Source organism: Melanerpes formicivorus, unplaced genomic scaffold, assembly GCF_026170545.1.
Source record: "Melanerpes formicivorus ecotype bairdi unplaced genomic scaffold, bMelFor1.0.p_v2 SCAF_63, whole genome shotgun sequence".
NCBI classification, from domain to species: domain Eukaryota; kingdom Metazoa; phylum Chordata; class Aves; order Piciformes; family Picidae; genus Melanerpes; species Melanerpes formicivorus.
The window spans coordinates 3044757-3058000 of NW_027142415.1; the positions used below are offsets into that span (position 1 = coordinate 3044757).

The 13244-nt window shown below is 41.6% G+C and overlaps 1 protein-coding gene across 9 annotated transcripts in view; it reads right to left on the bottom strand.

Annotated features, from left to right (window-relative positions):
• TRDN (triadin) overlaps window positions 1–13244 on the bottom strand; it is a 236471-nt gene that overhangs the window by 81630 nt on the left and 141597 nt on the right. For all 9 annotated transcript variants that reach the window (XM_068162336.1, XM_068162339.1, XM_068162333.1 and 6 more), the window contains 2 exons: window positions 4849–4884; window positions 1833–1886 (listed from right to left, as the gene is read on the bottom strand). In XM_068162336.1, the coding sequence (XP_068018437.1) occupies window positions 1833–1886; window positions 4849–4884 (90 nt within the window). The remainder of the gene's footprint in view (window positions 1–1832; window positions 1887–4848; window positions 4885–13244) is intronic.

Here is a 13244-nt window from a genome sequence, read left to right on the forward strand (position 1 = left end):
CATGAGAGTGGTGAAGCCCTGGAATGTGTTGTCCAGGGAGGTGGTTGAGGCCCCGTCCCTGGAGGTGTTTAAGCCCAGGCTGGATGAGGCTCTGGGCAGCCTGATCTAGTGTGGGGTGTCCCTGCCCATGGCAGGGGGGTTGGAACTAAATGATCCTTGTGGTCCCTTCTAACCCTGAATGATACTATGATACTATGATACTTAGGAATGTGTCAGAACAGACAAGCTCATTCTAATTTTCCATAAGAACCCAGGGCCAGTTTTTCCCCTTTAAAACCCCCCCAAAAAAACCCTGAATGTCATCATCATCCTTGCCAAGAAGCAGACTCATTGGAATATTTTTCAGAAATTAGCACAAATATTGGGTGCAAGCAGGTGGAATGAATTAATCACAAGCATATGGTTCTACCATCCCCATTTCTGTGGTGTGCTGTTGAGACATTTAAGGGTCTTGCTATGCAACACACTTGGGCAAGCTGCTTCAAGAAATTATCAGTTTCAGGGATGTAAATGTTTGTGGAGCCAGACTTACCAAAGCAATCCAGGCTGAACACCCTGCCACGCACATGCATGTTTCTAGGACAGTTTTTTTAGCTCTAAGCTGTGGCAGTGGTGGTGTTTACACTCTTCTACCAGTTGTGTTAACACAACTGAGCATGGTGTCAAACAAACACAGCAGGCAGGGCCTGGGAACATTGGTAGGGAGAGAGTTCTTCTTACACCAGTGTAACATCCAGCTGTACAATATGCCCTATGATACTCTACATCAACTCCAGTGTGAATGTCCCTCTGTGGTAGAGGCACAACTGAAGGTGTTCCTCACTTCCACTGATCCCTCACCAATCTCCCCTACTCCCCTATTCCTACGTGGGGTGTAGGAGATTTCTGAGACAGACAACTGGAAAAGTCTGAATTAGAGAAAGCCATCCAGAAAATAATCTTGAAGAAAGAAAACAAAGAAAAGGAAAACATCCCAGATCCACACACAGTGGGACCAGCTGGAGGCAAGGAGCAGCAGAGGATGGGGAGGGCCACTGTGCAGTGCCAGCGCTGGCACAGCTGCTGCATCTCTGCCCACACCACTTCAGAGCAGAATAATATTATGGTCTTACATGCATCACATTTGCACATGGGAATTCCTGGGGGCTTTGGTTAGTTAATTTAAAATCTAGTAAACTTGCAAACAGCCTGAGTATTTAGATTGCTACTCATTATCCTGGCTTTTATTAATTAGAAATGTGCCATGGCATTTTGAAGATGGCTGTGAAGCAGAAGAGATCAGAAATCAATAAAAAGCAGCAGACTTTTACAATCCAATCTAAATTCAGGTACTGCTTTGTACCATTATTTTGTTTAAAACAACCACACATTTTGCTTGTCTTTTAAGTGCATATCTGTGATTATCTAAGAGCTATTGTGCTCTCACCTGTGGTGAGATCAGCACTTGGAAAAATCACATTCCCTTCTTGAAGGGCTCAAATACAGCTTCACGTGGAAGCTGCTTTCTGTAACTACTGCTTTTCAAAGCAATCTTTACATTCAGACTGTGTTTTGGTCTCAAGCCCTGCAGCATGGCTCAGTATGGTACCTCACACCTGTCACGGGAGGACGAGAAGCAATCATAACATTAGAGATCAATGCCAAATGCTTTGCTTCTTAGTGTGGAGTTCTCATCCAAATTATTACAAACTGGAGCAAACAAACCCAAACTCCCCAACCAGTGGCTTTTGTCGGATCCAGCAGATGGTGCTGTGATGCAATAAACTGAATAAAATAAATAATACTAGTGCAAATTAAAAAGGGAAATAAATGGGCACATTGTGCTTCTTTACCTGGTGCTGCTGCTTTCTTGCTGGCTGGGTTGGCTGCAGGAGCTTTTGCTGGCTCTTAAAAATAAAGAGAGCACATTAAACCAATTGCTACAAAACATGATACTGTAAAAAAAACCAAACCACATAAATGTGAGGAAAGGCTTCCAATGAGACACAGCCTCTAGCCATTGTTTCACTGAAGAGTTAGACAATTACCCAAGGAAAAAGGACCTGAGCTGCCTTCAATAAACTCAAAAGCATCAACAAAATAGCCATCCAAAGGGCTAGTAAACTTTAGCTGTGAGACACTGAATCACTTTTCTCTCCCAGCTTTTTCTGTCTAATGATTCATTATCTATTAGAAAGCAGAGCAAAATAGATATCTAGGGGTTTGGGCATGGGCTTACCACTCAGGCGTCAACTATGGGCTGGGCTATGAGAGCAAAAGGCCTTGAACCAGCCCACAGCAGCTGGTGAGGATTCCCTGCTGTGAATTCATCAGTGATTCATGTTAGGATCCCACAGCTGTTATCAGGGCATCTTTTCCCCTGATCTGAACCTCTCCTCAGTAAGAAAAGGTGAAACTGGGTGACATATCTAAAGTACATTCACAGACACAGCCAGGAATCTTCATCCTGAGGAACAGAAGAGCATTAGCAGGACAAATTCATGTTTGATCCTGCTCTTGAAAGAGGAGCTACTGGATTCCCCTAGCAGAGAAACAGGCTTTCCATGCTGTGTAACTTTAGTTCACCTGTTCTTGGGCTTTAAATTGAATATCTGCACTGTCCTCTCTTTGCAGAGGTGGGACATTTCCTTGCAGAATGCAGGTCTAAATGAAGACTGTGTACATCCTTAAGCACACCTGGAGAATGAATCTCAGCTCTGCACAGACGACTCACTAGCCTGCTGGATTTATTTACTCTTCACTAATGTTCAGCTGATCACTTTTATTCATAGGAACTACCAAACCAAATTGTATTTAAACCACAACAGTTTAATAAATATACATAAGCAGAACTCCACTAACATTCATAATGGGTTTGTTTTTTTATACCAACTAGAAGATGCTCTAACTTAAAATTCACATCTTCATATTGCAGGAGGAAATAATTAATCATTTTAATCACAATCTGAATTACAGAATGCCAAAGAACTGTTAGTTAATCCTTCACATCTGTCACTGTGTTATTACAATGAAGAAAGAATATGGCTAAATCAGGAATGCAATTTTGAGTTCTTCCCCTCCAGTCTTTTGAGAAGTTCATAAAAGATGCATCAGATTGTCTTGTGCAACAGAATGAAAACAAAATATAGTGTGCATGCGTGGGATTGTTTTGTTTCCATCCATTTAAAATCCTGCAGCAGATAATTACAGCCTAACTTAGTTATTATCACAGCGCTGTAATTACTTGGGGTGCTCACCCCTCCTTCAGGGAAATATGTAGAAGACCTTGAAGAAGTATTTACTTAGAATTACTTCCCTGAGTGTTTGTTCTTGCAGGAGAAGCTGTAGATCTAGCACAGACATTCTGCCAGTGACAGGATGGCCGTAATACAAAACTGCCGGGCTCCTGCGTTTATTCACTCCTGAGCTCTCAAGCTAGAGTGTGTGGGCCTGCAAGGCTTTTATTTTCTGTTACACCTGTGGCAACAACTTAAGCCAGGCCTCTTTTTGTTCCACCTGTATTTCTATTTTCATTTAAAATATTTCATTTCTGAGCAACTAAAATCATTTTGTGTTTGACCCAAACCTGAGACAATATATTTACTTTGTTCATTTAACATTTCAGTAGCATTGGAAGAGAAGTGCCCAATGTTTTAAGCTTTCTTTTGTAATCATAAGCATCTTAGTTTGTAATTCACAAAGTATTTCAGCACTAATGACTCTGCATCTTTATATGAACAAGGTTCAGATGACAATTTCATCCTGGAGTTGGGGGTTTTTGCTGTGACAGCTGCTAGGGAGCTCTTCTTTGAGAGGTATCGTGCCCAAATCCTTTAAGACCTGCCTGTGTCACTGGCAAGACATTACTTGCAGAGTAAGTCCATTGAATCTTTTGCTCAGTGTTTCTGCAAGTCTGAGTAGGAAACCAAGGTAGAAGTTTTTCTCAGTTGCCAAAATAAATCTTTTAATCAAGTCCTGCAACATTGAGGAGGGCAGGTGATTATTCTGCCAAACAGGTCAGGAAAGATCATATATGGGGATTCTTCAATCATGAATGTGAGTGAGATTTCAAAGCCCCATAGTTTTCCTATTGTTTCCTACATGCTGTATGTTAGGACCAGAGAACTGAGCAGATGAAGTCTCACTAGTGAAATTGTCTTACTCTCCTTGCTGTGCTGAGGCACAGATATCTGCAAATTTGCAGCACAGGAAGATGCAAGAATTCCTTTGTTAACTATACCATGTTCTCAGAGCATTCTTTTTGTTATTTGTGCAGAAAAGCCCAGCCCCTACCTCTCCTCTGCCTCAGAAGTCTCTCTGTCTGAATCTGAAGCAAGCAGACAGGCAGGACCCTTGTCTTGAACTTGTGAACTTGTGAACTTGCCATGGATTAGTTGTTTAGGTGGGTTGGATTGGTTGATGGGTTGGACATGATGATCTTGAAGGTCTCTTCCAACCTGGTTTGGTTTATTCTAATAAAGGTACATTTGGTGGTCCTCAGACTATTTGACTCTCATTTTTTTCCAGCCTATTTACCAAAACTGCTGCCACTGAGAGCAGGTCCAGCTGAGATTTCATTGACCTTTCCTTCCCTGTGAAACCTTTGTTTTTGAAGACAGTGATGGAAAAGAGGTGAAAGCAAAACTGTCAGCCATGAAGGGCAGTGTGGAATCAGAAGTAGGATAAGAAAGAATCTAGAAAGTAGGAGGCAGCTGAAGTCCAAACATGTCACTTTACAATTATCAATGGTGTAGCTACTTTGTACTTTCAACAACTCAGTAACTATTTATTTTGGATTATTGAACCATGCTGTTTGAAGCCACATGACATGCAAAAGAGATCACAACCTATGGTACAGTAGTTTCTTACTTTTGAGCTCTTTGGATGCAGCAGCTTCTTTTTTATCTGCAACATAAAAAAAAAAACAACCCACACATATGCATCAAAATATAGTTACAAAGAGCATAGGCAGACAGAAAACTGCAGTGTGTGCTTTGGGAGGTGAAACAGCTTATTTACTGCAAAGTGCATTTGAGTGATGCAGTGAATCAGTTCACTTCTCTCTGATTCATGGTACAGTTGCACTTATTGAACCTGAAGTGTAAATGCAACAAAACCTGTCTGAATATCACAATATAGTAGTGTGTGAGATTTGGCATGTTATTGAGTTACCATGGTTTATGTGTGCTTGCTGAGCCATGGCTGCTCCCTGTCCCCCCCACCCCTGTGTACTCTGCCAGGTTACAGAAACACAAGGGAGGATGTGCTAGGAACCTAAGTATAGAAGCTAGAAGAAAAGCATTAAGTTCCTGCAGTTGTTGACAACCATAACACTTAGGCCTAGTTTGGAGAGCTCCCTAGCCAAAATTACCACATATTCCCACATGAAAAAACAAACTGAGGATTTCCAGCTAAAATGAAGAGAGGGAGAATTTGAGCCATCCCTTTAATCCAGCCTGGAGTAGATTCCTGTGTCTCCAAATCTCTCTCAAACTTCAAGCTAGTGCATTACTTTCATGTTTGTGAATAAGATCACGCATATCACCTCATTGCCCTCTACAATTACCTCATTGCCCTCTACAACTACCTGAAAGGTGGTTGTAGCCAGGAAGGGGTTGGCCTCTTCTCCCAGGCAACCAGCACCAGAACAAGGGGACAGAGTCTCAAGCTGCACCAGGGGAGGTTTAGACTCAAGGTGAGGAGGAAATTCTTCACTGAGCAAGTCATTCGTCATTGGAATGGGTTGCCCAGGGAGGTGGTTGAGTCATCGTCCCTGGAGGCGTTCAAGAAGAGATTGGACGTGGCACTTGGTGCCATGGTCTAGTCGTGGGGTCTGTGTTGATAGGTTGGACTCGATGATCCTCGAGGTCCTTTCCAACCTAAGTTACATTGTGATACTGTGATATGACTCCTACCGAATCCGACAGCCTGGAATAACTTAAGAACCTGACCACTCTCACTGTGAAGAAAGTTTTCCTAATCTAAACCTCCCTTGGCACAGTTTCAGGCCATTTCCCTTCATCACCTGATACTAGATTAAAAAGATCAGCCCCCACCTGGCTACAACTTTCTTTCAGGGAGTAGTAGAGAGCAATGAAGCCTCCCCTCAGCCTCCTCCTCTCCAGACTAAACAAGCCCAGTTCCCTCAGTCTCTAGACCCTTTCCCACCTTGCATCCATAATGCCTATGCCCATAACACAATAACTGAATGATCAATTAACTGTGCTCTTAAACACTAATACAAGAAACTCTTCAGGGCAGAAGCTGCCGAAATCAGTAGCTTGCGAAACCTGGACTATCCCATTACTGAGTGCAATAGAAGGCTGCTTCAGTTTCTGCTGCTCTCTAAATTGCTGTGAAAAGGTTGATAGGAGATAAGGTAATGCAAATGACTGCCAAGTGGTGTAATAGAAAGTCTTGAAAAATTCAGAGGAAAATACATTTCTATTTGGGTGAAATGCTGCTCTGAACTGAAATGTTTCTAGGTTAATCCTCTGCTTCCCCTAACTCTCTGTGAAAGCATGTTTTGCAGGCATTACTTCAAAGTATGATAATTACCACATTTAGATGAAATTAATCATGAGGCAGCTTTCAGCCATGTTATCTGGCTAAGGAACCTATTGAAGCATTCAAGAAGTGCCTATTAGTTGCCAGATATGGAAATTTTAAAAGGTGCATATTGCAGCAATATGAATAATTTATCACAATAATCTTCCATTGCTGGAGGTTACAGAAAAATAAATAAATTGGGAGCATCATTTACAATAACAGACTGGATCTAAATAAAGCCCTCAAGGTCTTCCTTTCCTTTCTCCCCCTGCCCCCCTCCCCCCATTTTTTATAAGTCATCATTTATTAGGACAACATACTTTAATGTATTTTAGAGCTGTAATTTATGATAAAAGAATCAACTTTCCCCCCCTCCCCCCTCATCTTCATAAATACATAAAATACAGTAAAGTCTATCTAAATATCTGGACAGTTCTTCCAGTAAGCAAATGCTATAATTTGGAGAGATGTTTGGGTATATTTGTAATGATTTACTCATTCCTATAGCACACGTTGATAAAACAATGTAAATATTTTTATTCTCAGCCAAGATGCCTGAAGTTTGAGTTCTAAAGCATGCTTGGGCATCTCATAACGTGGCCAGCAGGAGCAGGGAGGTCATTCTGCCCCCGTACTCAGCACTGGTTAGGCCACTCCTTGAGTCCTGTGTCCAGTTCTGGGCCCCTCAGCTTAGGAAAGTTGTTGAGTTGCTCGAATGTTCCTAAACTGGCTAAAAGTGAGAGGCACTAAAGGGCTTCACTTCATTGTTTCACAGGCTAGAGCATCTGCTCAGCAGCATCCTGTTGGCAAATACTGTAGTCAAATAGAGTTTAGGATTATCTGCATGGACCTACCTATGGATACACCTCTTGGCATCCAGAGAAGGGCAACAAATCTGGGGAGGGGTTTGGAGCACAGCTCTGTGAGGAGAGGCTGAGGGAGCTGGGGTTGCTTAGCCTGGAGAAGAGGAAGCTCAGGGGAGAACTTCTTGCTCTCTACAACTACCTGAAGGGAAGTTGTAGCCAGGAGGGGGTTGGTCTCTTCTCCCAGGCAACCAGCAACAGAACAAGAGGACACAGTCTCAAGCTGCACCAGGGGAGGTTTAGGCTGGATGTTAGGAAGAAATTCTTAACAGAAAGAGAGATTGGCCATTGGAATGTGCTGCCCAGGGAGGTGGTGGAATCACCATCACTGGAGGTGTTTAGGAGGAGACTTGATGGGGTGCTTGGTGCCATGGTTTAGTTGATTAGATAGTGTTGGATGATAGGTTGGACACAATGATCTCTAAGGTCTTTCCAAGCTGGTCTAGTCTATTCTATTCTATTCTATTCTATTCTATTCTATTCTATTCTATTCTATTCTATTCTATTCTATTCTATTCTATTCTATTCTATTCTATTCTATATCTTCCAACATTGACAGTTCTATGATTCTATGATTGTATGAAGTAGCTGGAATGATTCACAGAAAATTGGTCAGAGAGGTTTTATAGGACCTTGAACCACAGAGGTTCCTTTGAAAGTATACAGCATTCATATCTAGGCACCTCACACCTGAATGAAATAAATCACCTAGCTGTAACAATCAGAACAATTGGTAGATCTCACAAAAGGAGGGAAAACTGAGGAGGTCCCTAAATGTAGTGACCTGCTGTAATACACAAACAACTGACTCAAAAGGAAAACAAAACCAAAAGGGAATGGAAGAATGAGTTATATTAGTGTCATTTAAGTCAAGGAGCATCTCACCTTGTTCATTTTTGGTTTGGTCTAGGGTTTAACTTTCAAGCTATAGGAGTGTGGCTGGGGAACACATATTACATTGAGTTTTTGTAGCCATTATGACTTTAAACCAAAACACACCTAAGATCTCTGGCCTCTCTAGTGTGATTTGTTTTGCTTAGTTAAGAAGAGGAATTTTCAGAAGAAGTTCCCCAAACACCATTGTTAGGCAACATATGAGCATCACCCTGAATGCATCTTTGCCAACCAGCCTAGGAAGAACAACCTGCAGAGCTTTAGGGTATTTTCTCTTTAAATCCTTACATCTGAATTCTGGCAACAGGAAATGCAAATGTATGACATGAGAATGAGGTCTACACTTCTTGGGTGCCATGTAACTGCATTAGGACACACAGAACACATGAACTTCAGTCTGGGTGGTCTAGAAGCCTTGACCAGTAGTAGTATGGTCTAAAGTACTTTGAATGTCCTTGGTAGTGGTGATAGGACTATTTGGTATCAAACACTAGGGAATTCATTTAATTTTCAAGAAAAGCCCCACTTTTACAACATTCAAAAGAAATGAAACCTCCCTCATTCAATGGTTTTAACCTAGAGCAGGGTGGATTTAGACTGGACATTAGGAAGAGGTTCTTTGCTATGAGGGTGGTGAGACGCTGTAACAGGCTGCCCAGAGAAGCTGTAGACACCTCATGGGTGAAGTGTTTAAGACCAGGATAGAATGATCAGAATGAGTGAGGTTTTGAGCAACCTGATCTAGTGGGAGGTGTCCCTGCCCACTGCAGTGGGGCTGGAACAAGATGAGCTTTAAGGTCCCTTCCAACTCCAGCCATTCTATGATTCAGTAGACTTACTTAGGAGATAAAACTTCAAAATCTGATGCTTGTAGTAATTTGGTGTCTTATCTGAAACATTAAATTTTGCAGAAGTGTTTGAGGGCAGGTTTCATATTCAGATCTTCTTAAAGGGCTTATGTTAACCATCAAATACTGAGCAATTCAAAATCTTTGAATAGCTCTGACAACCCTAGCCATGGGCTTTTTTAAAAGCACCTGTGACAGACTTAAGAGGCTAAGCACCATAGCTAACAAATCCATCAGCTGTGGAGGACTGTGAAGCACCCTTTTCTTTTTACAGTTATTCTCAGGAGATATCTGAAGACAGTTATATTCTGGTCTGTTTTCTCCAAAAGGAAGAATGGTTGTACCAGCTCCCTTCTTCCCAGGTGAATGAACAAGTTCCTGACTAAGATTAAATTACAGTCAAACTTTGTTTCCTTTTTTTTTAAATAGTGTTATTAAAACCACACCAAATATTTAAACAAACATGATCTGACTTTGTTCTTATCTGTACAGGCTAAAAGGATCAATTTTGAATTCTAACTAGGAATGAGCATTTGGCAGCCAGCACAGATATATCTCAGCAGAGCAGCAAAGCAGTACTTTATTCTTTTGCCTCTTTTTAGCACACAGCTCAATCTTTTCCTCAGGCCTCGATCAGCATTCTTTTGAAGTAAACTAGCAGTACACAGCAACTGCAAATGACATCCAAACTACACATGGGGCAAGGAAAAAAAATCCCTCTAAGCTTAGAGAGTGCCTTTCGTGCCACTGAGTCAGTAGGTAGTTGGTAACAAGCCATTAGACAAGGATGCCCCAGTGCAGTGTGGTTGGCTGAGTTTAAACAAACTTCCAAAATGGAATATTTTAAGTATTGCTCTGGAATGAATTCTAGATGTGAGGTTCATGAGGCTTTTACACCTTTTCTCTTTTCATCCATGGATTTACAAGCCCTATGAGGAGAGGCTGAGGGAGCTGAGGTTGTTTAGCCTGGAGAAAAGGAGGCTCAGGGGTGACCTCATTGCCCTCTACAACTACCTGAAAGGTGGTTGTAGCCAGGAAGGGGTTGGTCTCTTCTCCCAGGCAACCAGCACCAGAACAAGAGGACACAGTCTCAAGCTGCACCAGGGGAAGTTTAGGCTGGAGGTGAGGAGGAAGTTCTTCACCAAGAGAGTCATTAGTCATTGGAATGTGCTGCCCAGGGAGGTGGTGGAGTCACCATCTCTGGAGGTGTTTAGGAGGGGATTGGACATGGCACTTGGTGCCACGGTCTAGTCATGTGGTCTGTGGTGACAGGTTGGACTCGATGATCTTTGAGGTCTCTTCCAACCTTAGTGATACTGTGATACTGTGATACATTTGAGTACAGCAGATCTTCAGCAGCTCCATGTCACCTATAGTTTTTATATGTAAAACTTAGTTCTGAGAAATATAATGGGTCTCCATTTGTACTCTCTTGAAAGGCTTCAATATATATAAGCATATAAAAAAAAATCCCCAAACTTAAATTAAAACTGTTACTTAGAAAAATTTATATTGCAGAGTCAATATATTGATAGCTCTGCTAATGGCAAGCTGTTTAAAAGAGCTGCCTAAAACTATGGAAGCATTATTTTATATGTTGTATCTAAACTAACCTTTCTTTGTGGAAACTGATGAAGGAACATGTCAGTGATAACACATTTGCAGGCAGAAACTGATTTGAGATCAGTAGGCAACCACAGTGAATCATCTGAAAGGCAGCTAATATCCTATCCAAACATTCTGTAACCCAATAGCTAAGGTTAAGAGTGCTGAGGATGTAAGGATTCCTGTGTACTGGCTGATCTGGTCTAAGAACCAAGATCTTGAGGAATTACTAGATGCCTCTGAAAGATATGATTCAGTAAATTAAAAACTAAAGAGAAAGTTAATATGTTAATCAGTTGCTAAGGGAAGAATCCTCATTGTCAGCCTCAGCTGGCACTGACCACCTTCTTTATCTTTTCTCTTCTGATCACATACTAAAAGGGACTTAATGAAACACCACTAACTGATTAATGATCTACAGAAAACACGTAGGCCTATGTGACCATAGCTCCACCAGCTGGCTCAAAGAAGAATGTTCCTAATAAGCCTTGACACACTTTTTGCGTTATTGCATGGCTTCTACCACTTCTTAGATCTTCAATTTGTTTTGTAATTAAAAGTAAGAACAGAAAGAGAGAAAAGAACAGAAAAACAAACAGGAAGTTCAAGAATGAGAGAGAATCATGTTTTAAAATGGAAATTGCGTTTTCCAATCTCTTGAATCTCTTCTATAGTCTCACACTGCACCAGGGGAAGTTTAGGCTGGAGGTGAGGAGAAAGTTCTTCACAGAGAGAGTTGTTGGCCATTGGAACGTGCTGCCCAGGGAGGTGGTGGAGGTGTTCAAGAGGGGACTGGATGTGGCACTTGGTGCCGTGGTTTAGTAGTCATGAGGTGTTGGGTGACAGGTTGGACTTGATGATCTTTGAGGTCTTTTCCAACCTTACTGATTCTGTGATTCTGTGATCCTATGAAGTTGAAACTGTGCTGCTTATTCAGTTAAAAAAAAACAAGGCTCCTTTTATTCCTGACCAAAGCACACTCAAGATCATGCTTTGGGACCTCGCTTCTGGCTTTGCAAATGCAACACACCAGCAGAGCTTTTTAGACAAGGATGACAGCTAATGTTCCCTTTGCTGTCTTCAGCAAGAGTTCACAAGAGTGGAAATAAAAATGATAGCAGGTGGCATCCGATGGCTGAGAATTTCCATCATGTGAATGAAAAACATGATTAAAGTCGCCTAGAGACCAGTCTCAGTACAGTCTGCTCCCAAGCTAGCAGATGCACCAGAATTTAAAAACAATTTATTAAGTAGCAAGATCTGCAGTTAATGTGATTTGCAGTGATAAAAGAGCAAGGCACCCCAGATAGCTGAGCACTATGAAAAATGAACTGCCATGGAACATATAGTAATTAAACAAGCATTCTCAAACCTCCTGTTGAAATACGCTGTGCTAGTGCTACGAGTTCCTTTGTCTTTTCATTTGTCTGGAGTTCTCACAACTTATTTCCTCAAACTCTTCCTGGTTTCAACTAATATTCCACCACTCTGAGAAGTGTTCCATTCTGAGTATTTTGTTGCTTTTTAATTTATCCCACTTTTGACATTTTTGCACTAATTGTGTGGCATTAATGAAGTACTTGGCATCTCACCACATCTCAAAGCTTCTTCATGTTGATTTCAATCACTTCTGAAACAGCAGATCCTCACAAGCAGAGACATTTTATCAGAGTGCCTACACTTCCTATTGTAATGGCTTCATTTTACAATTAAGATCTAAAACATTTCGAATTATACAGAATTAAATCAGTGGTGTTTCATCTTTTCAGTGGACTTCAAATCCAGGAAGGCTCTGTCAAAACTGCTCATACTAATGCAAGACTCATCTTTTCACACACTTTCCCCTAAACCCTAAAATTTGACATTGGCACAAAATCCTTGGAGCTGCCAGCATTTCTCCCACATGGAAAATTCTGTGTTTGGACCAACAGTTGATTTTGTTCCCCATTTTAATCACTGAGCATGATGTTGCCATATGCTCTGTGACAACTGCTGACAAAAACTCCTCTTGCCTTTCCAAAATATCGTTTCTTGGTGAGCAGAAGAAAGGCAACGCACTGCACTGGCAAGGCTGAAAATGTGCACAAGGGAAGGCAAAGGGACTGCCCTGCTGCTGTTTCAGAGCAGTTCTCTGACCCATTTAGTGACAGCAATAAACCCCCTGACCAGGGTTTAACTAGATCTCTTTGATAATAAGTTGGAAATACCAGGCAAATTCATTGGCAAAGGCCAGGGAGCCTTGAATCACAGTTTGCAGATTTTGTGTTTAGATTTCTTCAGGCTGTAGGACATGAAGTGAGGGGAAACTGCAGTGCATGTTACTATGGCTAGGTAAAACTGGGAGGAAGTGAAGCTTCTGGAAGGTAAAATTGGCTTCTCAAGCAACATGAGACTGGACCATGGGATATAGAGGGGTTTGAAGAATTTAGGGCTATGAAATCTAGCCTGCATCAAGAACAGTGTGGCCAGCAGGAGCAGGGAGGTCATTCTGCCCCTGTACACTGCA